The sequence below is a fragment of the Sminthopsis crassicaudata genome, chromosome 3 (assembly GCF_048593235.1).
Source record: "Sminthopsis crassicaudata isolate SCR6 chromosome 3, ASM4859323v1, whole genome shotgun sequence".
Classification (NCBI taxonomy): Eukaryota; Metazoa; Chordata; class Mammalia; order Dasyuromorphia; family Dasyuridae; genus Sminthopsis; species Sminthopsis crassicaudata.
The window spans coordinates 374,917,276-374,929,953 of record NC_133619.1 but is presented as its reverse complement, the minus strand read 5'-3'; the positions used below and the strand labels follow the sequence as shown (position 1 = coordinate 374,929,953).

Sequence of the window (12,678 nt, the reverse complement as noted above, 5' to 3'; positions counted from 1 at the left end):
GCAATACTAGGATGATAGTACAAAAAGGTATCTTTGAAATGGGAGTGAAGCAAGTTCAAAACAAAGACAAGAAACACTAATTCATTTAACAAACATGAATATCTACTATATTCCAGGTTCTAAACCAAGCATTGAGAAGTATGCAAAATTTCTTAAAAAAGTAATCCTTACTAACAAGGAAAGTTTATCAGTCATGGATAAATGCAATTATCCAAAATAATAATCATGCTAAATTTCAATGCATTAAAAAGGGTCTGGATTCATTATTAGTGAATGCCACATAAATGTCTATAACAAGAAACTAGGATACAGCTAATTTTTAAGTTAAGTTTTCCCAACAGGGAAAACACTTCTGTCTTTCTGTAATTACTGGTAGCAATAGAATACTGGGCTAAGCAGATCCATACTAGTTTGACCTAGTATGGCTATTCTTATGTTCCCAATTCTAATTAGGAAGAAAGAAAAAAAAAAAAAACCAACTAACAAATAGAATGAGGTTGACCAGTTTTTTCCCTTGGGTAAAAGGAAACACTTAATCATAAGGTACTTGATTCATGTCATTTAGCTTTCAAGGTGATTTAACCTTCCAAATAAATCCTCAATATAATTCAACAGTATGTTCAAAGTAAAAGAAAAAATTGCTGGGTTATAGAGAATACTACAAAGATACAATGTTGCATTAATGAAGAATCTTAGGAAAGGGAGAAGTAAGAGTTACTAGGAAGCAGTTCCCATGTCTTCTGGCCACTTTTAATCCAGAATTGAAGCAAGAAAAGTAAAAAAGACTATGGTACCTGCCTTCTTTCTCTGAAAATCATCTTCAGGGACAAAGATATCCATGTTTGTTTTTTATTCAAATCCACTTTTGCAACAGAACATAACATCACACTTCCTTGTTGTGTTAACTTTTAATTTTATGCTAATAGATTTAAAATGGAAATATCGCATGCCATAAATAAATTATGTTTAAATATAAAGTTTCTCTCTGGGTATGCTTTAAACCTGTCATTACTATTGTAACATTCTATATTGTTTGTTTTTTTATTAAAAGGAACTAGTTTTTCATTTAGCTAGATATCCTAAGGAATTATAATTTCCTAAATTTAGTTATACTCTTCAATTAAAATCCTATTATTGAGCAAAAATTCCCTGATGATTTGGGGGAGTATGAATTTAAAAGTGACTCACATTCAATTTGAGACCACCCCCTTCACCCTAAAAGAATAGAAAAAAAAAGATAAAAGAGTAAAGTTGTACATTTGATGCTAGGGCACCAACATAAATATTAAAACCACTTTTGATGTTATATGACAGCAAATGTAAGAAATTTCTGTAACTGATTAGGTTCTTATATCAAGATTGTATTGTAAAATCTTTTAACACTTTGTAAAATAAAAAATTAACAACACTTCAGAGTTTACATTAACACACAAAGTTTCAAAAAGTCGTTTGATTCATGAGGACAAGTCAGACACACTAGATTTGCAATTTAATACCATTTAAATAAAGACTGAAAAATACAATGAAAGTGGCTAGTACTTTCAACCATTGCACAAAAGACTTCTGAAATGGACAAAGCTTTGAATCTTGGCACCAGATTTAACAAATTGATAACATAGGTAGACTTAAGACACTTGATATCAAAATACCAAAACTTTCAGAAAAATGCCCCTGAAAAATCTTATTAGCAATTACTAATCAAAACTGTAGTTTGTAAAGTATGTGAAAAGTCTCTATGTAGCTGTAGATAATTTATTTTCTGAATTAAGTTTTTGTTTTGCTTTTTGTATTAAAATCTGTTACTGGAAAACTTCACAGGGTGGTGAATAAAGGTAGGGGACTACAACACTGGCTTCTTTCCATAATTTGTCTCCACAGCCTGTGTGGTGTGCTTTAAATCAAGCAATTCCTAACCTAAAGGCTGTCACCTTTAACTTTCTTTTTATCCCTACCACTAATTCAAACCCACTAGACTAAAACTATATGAACTGAGACTGATGAGATTGAGTAGAAAGGGAATATACCAGAGAAAGGAAAAAAAGATATATAACAGAAAAATGCAAGTGGGGGTGGTCCACTAGAAAATATTCTTATTAGAATTATGCAAAATAAACAGAATATACTAAGGATCATCAGATTAACTTATAAATGGATTGTTAAACATAGTTAAAATTAATTTAAACATGCCTTTTCATTTATTACAAAAAGTGTACTAATAACTTTTTAAAGGATTATTTTGGATCATCCACTGATGATGAAACCCTTTATGATATATCCTCACTGTTAGAACATTCTTTATAAAGCTGCAGTTGAACAAAATAACTAAAACTGAGGGAAGAATATGGCTAGTGCAAAATTCCATCTAAAGATAGGTAACTTTCTTCTTCATTGTAAAGAACATGCATTGTTAGCATTTTTTGTTTGAGTGCCTAATGTAATTTATATAGAAAAATGTTCATAAATTATAAATATTTTTATAAATTAAGTTCTAACATTACATGGGAAAGTTAACTAGAAAATGTTTATATCAAGATTTGTCATTTGGTTGACCAGTATTTGTAAAGGTAGTAAGTCCCCCAATAGCAAATGAAATTTTGTCATCCTTTGTTTACCAGATATGAATTACAAAGATACTGACCTTTTGCAATAATATTCCTCAACTTTTACTCCCCCCTTTAAAAAGCAAATGGTCAGTTTCAAAATCAATTACAAAGTCAATATAACAAAGAATTGACATGACAAAGTATCCTAAGAACTACTTACATATACTTTTGGTTTGTCTAAACAAACTTTGTATTTTACTGAAACATTTAAATATAAAACTTTAAGTATTAAAAAAAAAATATTGCTGCCAAGTAAGTAACCCTAATAATACGATTTTCTAAGATGTAGGTAGTGTTATGGATGAAGATTACTGTTGTACATATGAACATGAAAGCAGGATCAGACCATTTGAAACAAAATATAAGCATCAATTGCAAATATAATTTTACTATTAATACCCAGGTCATCAGTAAAAGAAACCACTGATAGAATCTTTCTCTATTATGAAATAACTGAAAGTTTAACTACTTTGGACATATGGCCAAATGCTGTTTAAAAAATTGTACTTACATTTCTGTTAAACTTGGTGAAAGAATGGTGCATATAAAACCTGTGCATGTAAACAATCGCAGTATTTATTGTAAGTTGAGAGCTGGGAAGAAGTATTTAGGAAATGAATACTTTAAAGACGAAAACTATATAATCTATTTTTTCCCCTTAAAACAGATTTCATAAAATTAATATTCGGGTGTTGGCCCCAGTTTTTTTTGAAGTACTTCAGTGCTCTTTTCCAAAACATCTCATTCAAGAAAAAAAAAGCCAAAATGGAAAACTGATAGGAGAGGGCCTTAAAATTGTTAAGGGGAAGGGTGAAGTGGGAGGAAAAGAAATATGAAGCTTTTCAGAGTAGGCCAGCTCGCCAAACCTCCTACGAGGATTTCTGACTGCATGAGTATATTTCCTTCAAAAATCTGAGCACTTTAGAGCCGCCCCAAGAACATAAAGCCTAGGCTCGGTGCGTTCCACAGCACATGGAGTCCGAGCCGCTCTGTCTCCTCCAGTCCAGCCAGCTGGATACTCGGGGGGTGTGGGGGAGGCCTTCGGAGGGAAGCCTTTCAAAGCTCCATCCACCGGCCTCTTCCTTCAAGTCTTCCCAGACCCTCCCTTCCCCGTCCCCTCCCCCCTTCCCGGTTCCGCGCTAAAGCTTCTCCGGAATCAGGAGCCACCGAAGAAGCTGTCCCGTTCCCCCTCCCCCCTCCCTGCTTTCCAAAGCGGCCTGCCCCCCCCTCCCGCCACGCGGAGCATCCGAAGGGATTACACAACGCAGCGTTCAACCCAGGCCGGGGATCCCAGGGCCCCAAGCTCCCCCCCCCCCCGCCTTTTGCGGCCTCACCGGCTCCGACCAGCCCCCCGGCGCCCCTCGTTCCAGCCTCCCCCCAGCGCCGGCCCCTACTAGGTCCCTCTCGGCGTGGCCGACGGCTGCAGCGCCATGTTCTCCGCGTCCAAGCCCCAGACGCCGGCCCCGGTGGTGGGATGATGAGGGAGGTGGCGGGGACGGGGATGGGGGGAAGGGAAGATGGAGGTTGGGAGAAGGGGGATTAGGAAGTGAATGGTGGAAGGTGGGGTGGGGGAGGAATAAAAAAGAAAGGATACACATTGAGACGCTGCCCCATATCTTGGATAAAGTTGGCCGCCTGCTGGCGGTACGAGAGCTCCTTATCTGCCTCCACTCCGCAGCGGCGGCTCGGCGTGTTCTCCAGCTGCTCCCGGCTGAAGAACCAGCGAGAAGAAGCCCCACGGCCCGACGCCATGACACTTCCTCCTCCTCCGGCTCCCCCTAGCCCGCCCCCCTCCCACCTCCCCTCCTCCCCGCCAAGGCCGCGCGGCCCCGCCCCGCTCCGCTCCGCTCGCCGTAGCCGCGCGCCGCCCCCTCCCCACCCCGGTCCACCTCGCTATCTTGAGCGCGCTTGCGCGCACCCTCTCACACGTTGTGTTTATTTGGTCGGCCTTGTTCTTTACACTCCCCACCCCCCTAATCCTTTCTGCGCCGGCTCGGCCGCGCAGGAGACCATAATGCCCCGCGCCGCGCATCATTCAGTCGCGCCCAGAGGAGTGTCGAGCTGAAAGGAAAGGCGGAGGCAGGGCACGCTGTGGGGAGGGGAGAGCGCGGGGCTGCGCATTTGGGGTGAGAGAGACGAGACTGAGGTAAAGAAGAAGGGGGAGGCCATACTTATTAAGGATGGCGGAGGAATTTAGAACGCTGAAAGCAATCCCAGCCTAGTGGAAAAAACTCGAGCTCAGAGTCGGAGGTCTTGTCCTAACGTTGCTCCTGAGCGTTAATTTGGGCAAGGGTTTGGACCTCCCTTCATATGTAAAATGATGAGGGGCTTGGACAAGCTGGTCTTTAATTCCTTTTTCAGATTTTTCGTTATTTTCTGGTTGAAAACAGTACCCTCCCTTTCGTAGCATCCTCGAAATCATAAATATTATGATTAAAGTTGGTCTCGTCCCGCTATTGAGTGGTAAGCTATTTTGAGGTAGGATTCACATTTCTTCTTAAGTACGCATTTTAAGTAACAGCTACTCTGCTGTGCACAGGTACGCAGTAAAACATCAAGTCTTTATTCTGCTTCTATATGGAATATTAAAAGCATTTTTTCCCGTGCTGGAGGATACTAAGTAAGGATTAGCATAAAATCCTGAAATGTACCAAATGCATAATCTTAAAACAGCAATGACGATGCCATTCCCTTATATAAAAATCTAACATGTCTGCCAATTGACACTAGGAAATCATGAAAAACCTTCACCCTGTCATTTAAAGCCCTCCACGATATGCCTCCCACCTACCTTTCACAGACTGTCCAGTCAAACAAGCAGGCCTGCTTAGCTGTTCCTCGTGCACAACCTCTCACTTTGGTGCCTTTGCACAAATGGCATCCCGTATCTGGAATTTACTCCCTCCTCACCACTTTCAGCTTCCTTCATAGCACAGCTCACTTCCTACATGCGGCCTCTCATCTCCCCATTTGTTAGCTAGCTCACCCTCTTGCAGTGATTTTGTATTACATTGTATATATTTTGGATTTTACTTTTTTGTCTACATGTTACATTTCCTCAGTAAACTAAGTTCCTCTAGGGGGAAAATTTTTATTTTTGTCTTTGTATTCCCTTTGTCTTCTACCTGTAATGCTACAGTAATAAGATCCTTGGCAATGTAGTCAGAGGATCTAGATTCAAATATTACCATCTTTTTACTTACTATCTGTATGATCTTTAGCAAGTCATTTAACCTCTCTGGGTCATATGCAATATTTATTGAATTCAGTTGAATGAGTCCTACTATGACTATACTTAAAAGATATAATTATATCCACATAGTCTCTCCAACACTGCAGATTACAACCTCTTCTCTAAATGGAGGTGATTCATACAAACTCAAAGGTCTTCTAGTCTGACTGGAGCCTGAGCAAGAATACTCTCTATTGTGTCAGCAAGCAAAGAGATGTTTGATTATAATAGGAAGGGGGGGAAACAAGCATTTCTTTTAAGGACCTACTATGTGTCAGATATTGTACCAAGAACTTTTAAAAAAATCTCATTTGATCCACTATGCTTATGAACATTTAGTAATAAATCAAAGCTGAAGTGACTAAAAAATGCTGGGAATGAGAAGGCAGGAACTCATCTGCAGAAAATAAAGTACAAATAAGGAAAGGACTCCAATGTGTTCTCATTAGCTGGCACTACTTTCTTCCGAAGGCAGTCAGTTGAACATTTAAGAACATTTAAAAAGTACGACCTTGCAATTGTGTTTTGATCTAGATCTGGCTGCTTGCTTATGCAAACTTACTCAAGCAGTAAATGTCAACAAGGAATCTTTGATTTTGTTGTGAGATTTGTTTTAGACTTTGAGAGCTCTTGTGTCTATAGTAGTCTTGAGAATTGGCATTTAGTTTTATCCTGATTGAGTTTGTATTCCTGCCTTTAGTTTTGCCCTGATAGATTTCCAGGAAGGTACATCCTGTCTCCATGTCCCATTGTTATATCTGTCTATGTTTATTATGGGAAGTGAGACAAAGCCAAGGATAAAGTTATAGCCTCAGCTAAAAGAATTATGCTTATTTCTAAAAATGTCCACCTAAGATTACTTTTGTTTCAGCTTCCTGTGCACCTCAGTAGAATTTTGAATTGTGGCTGATTTAAAAAAAAAAAAAAAAAAAAACAACCCCCAACCCTAATCAACTCTTGTGGTGAACCTATCTAAACTTAATTTGGCTGGTTCTTAGATGACAGATAAGCAAGCTGCCATATATTATACTTAAGCCTGTCTAACTTCATAGGATTTGCTAGAGAGTGCAGTTTGCAAGTATAATATGTAAGAAAACCGAGTTGCTTTAACACTATGCTTAAGCATCACTAGATGCTTATTAAAATTTTTACTAAAATCTTTTCAAAATTACATTATTCTGTTTGGTGATTACAATTTTGTTAAAAATGGGCCAGACCTGAGAAGAGAATTTGAGTTGAACATTATCTGTTATTTATTTCAGTGACTCATATGCTGTTGCCTCATCTCCACTAATCAAGGTAAGCTAGGTGTATATGGACTGAAATTTTTTGGATGCAAAAAAGGACAAGTATTACTGAATGATAAATCAGTGAGTGTTAGGTATGAGATATGGCTTCAAAGAAGACATTAACACAGTATAAAAACAGATAAAGAAATTAGTTTTATTTGAAAAAAGGTCAGAGATTGTTATGTGTCAGAGCTGGAATAATAATAGATATACTAATAATGGCAGGGAAACAGAGGGATTTATTTGAGTGTGAAAAGGAAAGAAATGGAGTTGGACTAAATATTTTCCACGGTTCCTTTTAATTATAAATTCTATGAATCTGTAAGTTACAGTGGAAGCAGAGGACTGCATTTATTTCAAATATCTAATAAAGCATGTGGCATTCACTTTGTGACTGCCCCCTCAACTTGTAATTGCTGAACTCCCACAGAACTACTACTCTTGAGTTCAAGTTATTCTATAAGCCCATTCTTCTGAAACTATGGCTCAAATTCTCCCACTGGGTTCACATTTAATTGTCAGATACCTGACAATTAACTAAAAGCAAAGGCATTTGCAGAAATACCAAAAATACCAAAATATTTTCTCCCCAAACCTGCACATGGGTTAAACTCTTTCATAAATTTAAAAATTTCACTAGGAAGAATAGACATATGTACAGAGTATATTAATGAAGAGGTACATATCTATAGAATACATGTGATCTAGCATTTCTGTATCTAATGCTGAAAATCCTCATTGTTTTTCATGATGTCTTCATATTACTCTCTCCTGGGTATGGCATCTATATAAGGCTTAGTTTGTCTCAGTTGTTCTTGTTTGATTCATAGATCATCTCTGATTCGTTGAATACTGCCTACCATAGACTGTGGAAGGGGAGGAAGTAGAGAGGAAGAGAAAAGAGGTATCTCCTCTCCCCTTGCCAAACATTGCTGGAAACTTTTCTAAGAATTGTTTTTCTCCGCTGACTGGGATGACTCCCCATGACTGACTTCCTTAAGAATACACCTTGCTTTTAAAGCCCACCAGATGTGTGATTTTTCTTTCAGCCATCCAGTGGTTATGGACCCAGTAATTCTGCCAAGAATATGAATGAAGAATTTTTTTCAGTGTTGCTTAAAGAATAGCAAAACACGCATATTCCTTCACACTCTCTTTAAGACTGGAATATTTAATTATCTCTATTATTTGCTCCTTATATTCTTGTCATTTCAAGTGAATTATAAGAACTCAATTGATCAGTCCTGCCCTTTACCCTGATTTGTCCCACACTATAAATACCATATTGTCTATACCCCTTTATTTCTTAGGTCCTAGGCATACAGGATAACAAGGCACCCAAGATTATTAAATGTTTACAATAGACAATTAAATTTATGGAATAAACATTATAAATGCACAGTAGGTTAAACAGATATTATAGCCAGGTTTTATGACACTGGAGTGGGATTTAAGTATAATTGTCATGTTAACTGCAACCCCCTTTTCTCCCCTTCTATATGGAGAAGAAATTGTCTTGGTAGAATTCAGATAAATTGAATTGAACAATTTTCATAATTGCTTACAGATAGATACAAGTTAATATGAATAATGAATCCCTTGAAATGTTTGTATGTATCTGAATTTGTACTATTCAAAGTTATAATTATGTAAAATATGGTCAAGGTTTCAGTCTAGTAGGATTATATATTGTCCCAATTTTGGTGCATTCTGGAAGTTCTCTTCCATCTTGAGACAGTAGTTATGGCACCTTTTGACTTCTCTCTCCCGAGAGGAATTGATAAAATGTTAATTTAACACAGGACTAAAGCATTCCTAGAGACCAAGTTCAAAACTGTCCAATTCAACCCCTCCAAAATCCATCAAATTATTGTCTGGTTCATATCTCTATTCTCTCTATAAAAGTATTATGGGATACTTTAGTGCTTTGTTAAAATCTAGGTTTGTATATGTGTATAAATATGTGTTTGTCTATGTGTAGGTGCATATATATATATATATATATATGTACATATATAACATATATTTCTCCTGATTATCTATTTAATAACTTTGTAAACAAGAAATGAGTTTAGTTTTCTCATATCCATTTCAACATTGATCATTATCTTTTCCTTATTTGACTTATTCTTTTTTCTTTTTTTTTTAATTTAATTTAATTTTCTTTTATTTTTTAAAATTCATTTTTCCAAATTATCCCCTCCCTCCCTCCACTCCCTCCCCCCGATGGCAGGTAATCCCATACATTTTACATGTGTTACAATATAACCTAGATACAATATATGTGTGTAAATACCATTTTCTTGTTGCACATTAATTATTAGCTTCCGAAGGTATAAGTAACCTGGGTAGATAGACAGTAGTGCTAACAATTTACATTCGCTTCCCAGTGTTCCTTCTCTGGGTCCCAGTGTTCCTTCTCTGGGTGATTTGACTTATTCTTGATGAAGCCATGCAGTTCTTTTCTCAATGCTACTAATTGTCTTTTTAATGCTCCATTTTAGAATTTCTCTGGAATTAAAACCAAGCTCACTTGTTAAGACAATATAGGCATGCCTTATGTAGTGTTGTCTTTAAATATTGTTTGATAATATTATAATAGAGTGACTTAAATTTTTATTTTTGAAAATCAGGATGTTTGTTTCATCTTTGCTTACCTTTTTTCAATATTTAACATCTTGTCCTGTATGAAGATCTTCTCTATAAATAGTTGAAATGAGGAGTGGCTGATTGAGCCAGATTTTTTTTTAATTGTTAATTTTTATTGATATCTTTTGTTTTTACATCAATTTCATTTCTGAATATATTTCTTTCTATTCCCCTCCCCAACTTTTATATTCTGGACTAAGCTTAACTTACTCAGTTTTAGGACTCAAAGTAGCGATTAAAAAGCAATATAACGCTTATCAACTATAAGATGCAATAAAAATCACTTTACTTATTACTGAAGATATAACTAAAAGTAGACACTGCCCTACTCTGACTTCACATTTGCCAGGTTAATAAGGATAGTAGGAACTCTATCAAACCTCATAAACAATACCCCCCTTTCCAGGCTAAGCTTTTTATATTCCTTTGATGGAACTAAATCTGGAAGATAGCTCCCTTCCCTCTTTAATGAAAAATCATTCTAGTCTAGGTCAAATGGCAGGCATCCAATTTTGTTCTGTGCCTGAATTAACTTTAAGTACCTCATTATTGTTACTCCTTAATTTCAAAAACCCCACTATCACTGACCAACAAGCTGTTATCTGACAGCCAGCAATATTTATGGGCTCAGCATCCTGGTCATATAAATTGGGGCAGAATAGCCTAAGGGGAAAAATATATCATTTCTAACTATCACTCCCAAAGCGAGGTGGCCCTGTGGTTATTTCTACACCCTTCCTAAGGACTGTACCACATCAATAATATCATTTGTACCATCTCCTAGATGAGCCTTCCAAAGTTGTTTTGTTTTTTCTGGAGGGCCAGGAACCCCTGAATAATTAGCATTACAAGTGAAATAAGGATAGGAAATACATTTATTTTAGTTAAACTAGCTCATCTTCATTTAGGGACTCAAGATTGCTATCAAGTACACTAAAAGATCTTTTATCTTTTAGGTAACTACATATTTACTACCATTATGAAAAAGCTATTTCACTCCCTTATATCATTAGAAATTAAAGCACTTCTTGGAAACCTTCAACATAAAGAAGAGCCAACTCACTCCCAATTGATCAATGATGGACAGAGGTAGCTACACCCAGAGAAGAAACACTGGGAAGTGAACGTAAATTGTTAGCACTAATATCTGTCTGCCCAGGTTACATGTACCTTCGGAATCTAATGCTTATTGTGCAACAAGAAAATGGTATTTACACACATGTATTGTATCTTGGTTATATTGTAACACATGTAAAATGTATGGAATTGCCTGTCATGGGGGGAGGGAGTTGAGGGAGGGGGGGGATAATTTGGAAAAATGAATTAAAAAAAAAAAAAAAAAGAAATTAAAGCACTTCTCACCAATTCCTTCCCTTGGCATCCCAAAACCTTTTACTAAGAATTTATACAAACTATGCCAGAGAGATAAGATTTCCCAATTAAAGGGGCCCTGAAAAGTTTCCCTTGGATATAATGAACCTTTTGAAGAGGATATAATGAACCTTCTGAAGAAGTAAAATCCACAAGAACCGGGTATCTCTGTATTGAGTGTAAAATAAGGAAGGGCTAGAAAGGATTGATTAGAGACTTTATAATTAATCTATCCTTTTAAGGGTAATTACTAGAGACCACTGAAGTCAAGCACTCAGTTTTCTAGGATAGTGTCAATTCTTCACACATATAGTTTCTATGAGGGGAGATCCAACTTTAATAAAAAGAAGTATGATGAATAATCAGATGTATGCTGTTTTAAGAATTCTTTTCAGCATTCAACATAAACAAATGCATATAGGAGATAGAAAATGCCATCAATGTGATTGTTGTCTGTCCAATCTACTTTGAAGTAAAATGGGTGCTATGATCAGAAATAAAAACATAAGGGGGAAGAGTGGCATAAGGAATAAGTACATAGGGGCAGTTAGGTGGTGCAGTGGATAGAGCACCAGCCCTGAATTCAGGAGGACCCGAGTTCAAATCTGGTCTCAGACACTTCCTAGCTGTGTGACCCTGGGCAAATCACTTAACTCCAACCTCAAAAAGAAAAAAAAAAAAGAAAAAGGGAATAAGTACATATTTTGTAAAAATTTTAATCTATAGAAGTGTATTTGCCATATTTTGCAATGCCATATCTTGAATATGGACATTGGTAAAGACAACTGATATGATTACTCTTCCAATTGGTGGCAATCTGAGAAACATATGGATGTTCTGATTTAGCATGATGAACATTAGTGAACAAAAGTAACTGCCTCATCTTAATTAAGGAGATCATTTGGGTGTATACTTTTTGCAACAGTACATCACGGCCTCTCTGTTGATGATGGATCTGATTCCCAATTTTTGGTATTATAATATTAATCTGATTCTTCTCAGTAGAAGATACATGATGTTTTCTATGGACGCCTACAAACAGCTGTATATGGTGGAAGCATCAGCCTAATTCCTCCACAGGTTCTGATCCTTATAGATGGGACATTTGCTTATCTAACTCTTATCTCCAAAACCCAGACCAGATTTAAGAATTTAGCCAGATTCATGAATACTAATCAGTTATCCAACCAACAAGCATTTATTAAGGGCTTACTAGTTACCATACTTTGTGCTAATTGCTAGGAACACAAAGAAAAAAAATTACACTCCTTGCCCTCAAGGAGTTCACATTTTAACATCTTGGCCTAGATTCAAAGGTCAAGGCTACTTACTTTAACAATTATATAGAAAAAGTATACCTGAAAGGGCTAGGAAGTATTTTGCTACAACTATGGATGAAATTATATACTTTAAAGAGTAATGTAGAAATAGTTTTCCAGAAACTAAAGTCCCTGAGATAGGCATTAGAAAATAGAGGACAAGCTATTCCAGACTTCTAAGAAATTAGTCCCTTCTTTTTTCATAGTCCTTTGAA

The 12,678-nt window shown here is 36.8% G+C and overlaps 1 protein-coding gene across 9 annotated transcripts in view; it reads right to left on the bottom strand.

Annotated features, from left to right (window-relative positions):
• The window catches only part of CCNT2 (cyclin T2), a 39,521-nt gene extending 34,025 nt beyond the window's left edge, over positions 1-5,496 (bottom strand). For 2 of the 9 annotated variants that reach the window (XM_074301887.1, XM_074301889.1), the window contains exons 1-3: positions 4,198-4,389; positions 3,115-3,196; positions 1,189-1,215 (exon numbers count right to left, since the gene is read on the bottom strand). In XM_074301887.1, coding sequence (XP_074157988.1) covers positions 1,189-1,215; positions 3,115-3,196; positions 4,198-4,355 — 267 coding nt within the window. In that variant the 5' untranslated portion in view covers positions 4,356-4,389. Of the gene's footprint in view, positions 1-1,188; positions 3,197-4,197; positions 4,398-5,394 lie in introns of those variants that run through there. The other 7 variants (XM_074301895.1, XM_074301892.1, XR_012488166.1 and 4 more) reach the window with 6 other exon arrangements.
• Positions 5,497-12,678: the final 7,182 nt, after the last annotated feature.